Source organism: Meleagris gallopavo, unplaced genomic scaffold (assembly GCF_000146605.3).
Source record: "Meleagris gallopavo isolate NT-WF06-2002-E0010 breed Aviagen turkey brand Nicholas breeding stock unplaced genomic scaffold, Turkey_5.1 ChrUn_random_7180001904057, whole genome shotgun sequence".
Taxonomy (NCBI): Eukaryota; Metazoa; Chordata; class Aves; order Galliformes; family Phasianidae; genus Meleagris; species Meleagris gallopavo.
This window is the reverse complement of record NW_011167065.1, coordinates 1-414: the sequence shown is the minus strand read 5'-3', so window position 1 is coordinate 414 and position 414 is coordinate 1. Positions and strand designations below refer to the sequence as shown.

At 65.0% G+C, this 414-nt stretch overlaps 1 protein-coding gene across 1 annotated transcript; it reads right to left on the bottom strand.

Annotated features, from left to right (window-relative positions):
- Window positions 1-6: 6 nt before the first annotated feature.
- On the bottom strand, window positions 7-408 carry NEDD8 (NEDD8 ubiquitin like modifier). The gene is made up of 3 exons (XM_010727539.3): window positions 370-408; window positions 221-268; window positions 7-142 (listed from the first exon to the last, which is right to left on the bottom strand). The coding sequence occupies exons 1-3, from the start codon at window positions 385-387 to the stop codon at window positions 56-58; spliced, it is 153 nt and encodes a 50-aa protein (XP_010725841.1). The 5' UTR covers window positions 388-408; the 3' UTR covers window positions 7-55.
- Between the last annotated feature and the right edge of the window lie 6 nt (window positions 409-414).

Genomic DNA, 414 nt, shown 5'->3' with positions numbered 1-414 from the left:
GCCCCGCCCGCTTCCGCCGTACGCCCCGCCCACTTCCGCCCCAAGCCCCGCCCCTTTACATCTGCTTCCCGCTGTAGATGAGCCGCTGCTGCTGGGGCGGGATCCCTTCCTTCTCCTCCACGCGCTCCTTGATGCGCTCCACCTGCGCAGATTATTATGGGATGGAGAGCGCCCTTTTCCCCCTCCTCCGCCCCCCCCCCGCAGACCCCCAGCGCGTTACTTTGTCGGTGGGTTCGATGTCGATCTCGATCTCTTTCCCGGTCAGCGTCTGCACCGGGGAAAAAAGAAAAGGGGGAGGGGCTTAAGGAGGCCGCGCCCACCCCGCCCGTTCGATCCCGCCATCCCATAATATCCCCCACAATGCCGCACCTTTACTTTGATCAGCATCGTGCCTCTCTGTGCCCGGCGCGCCGG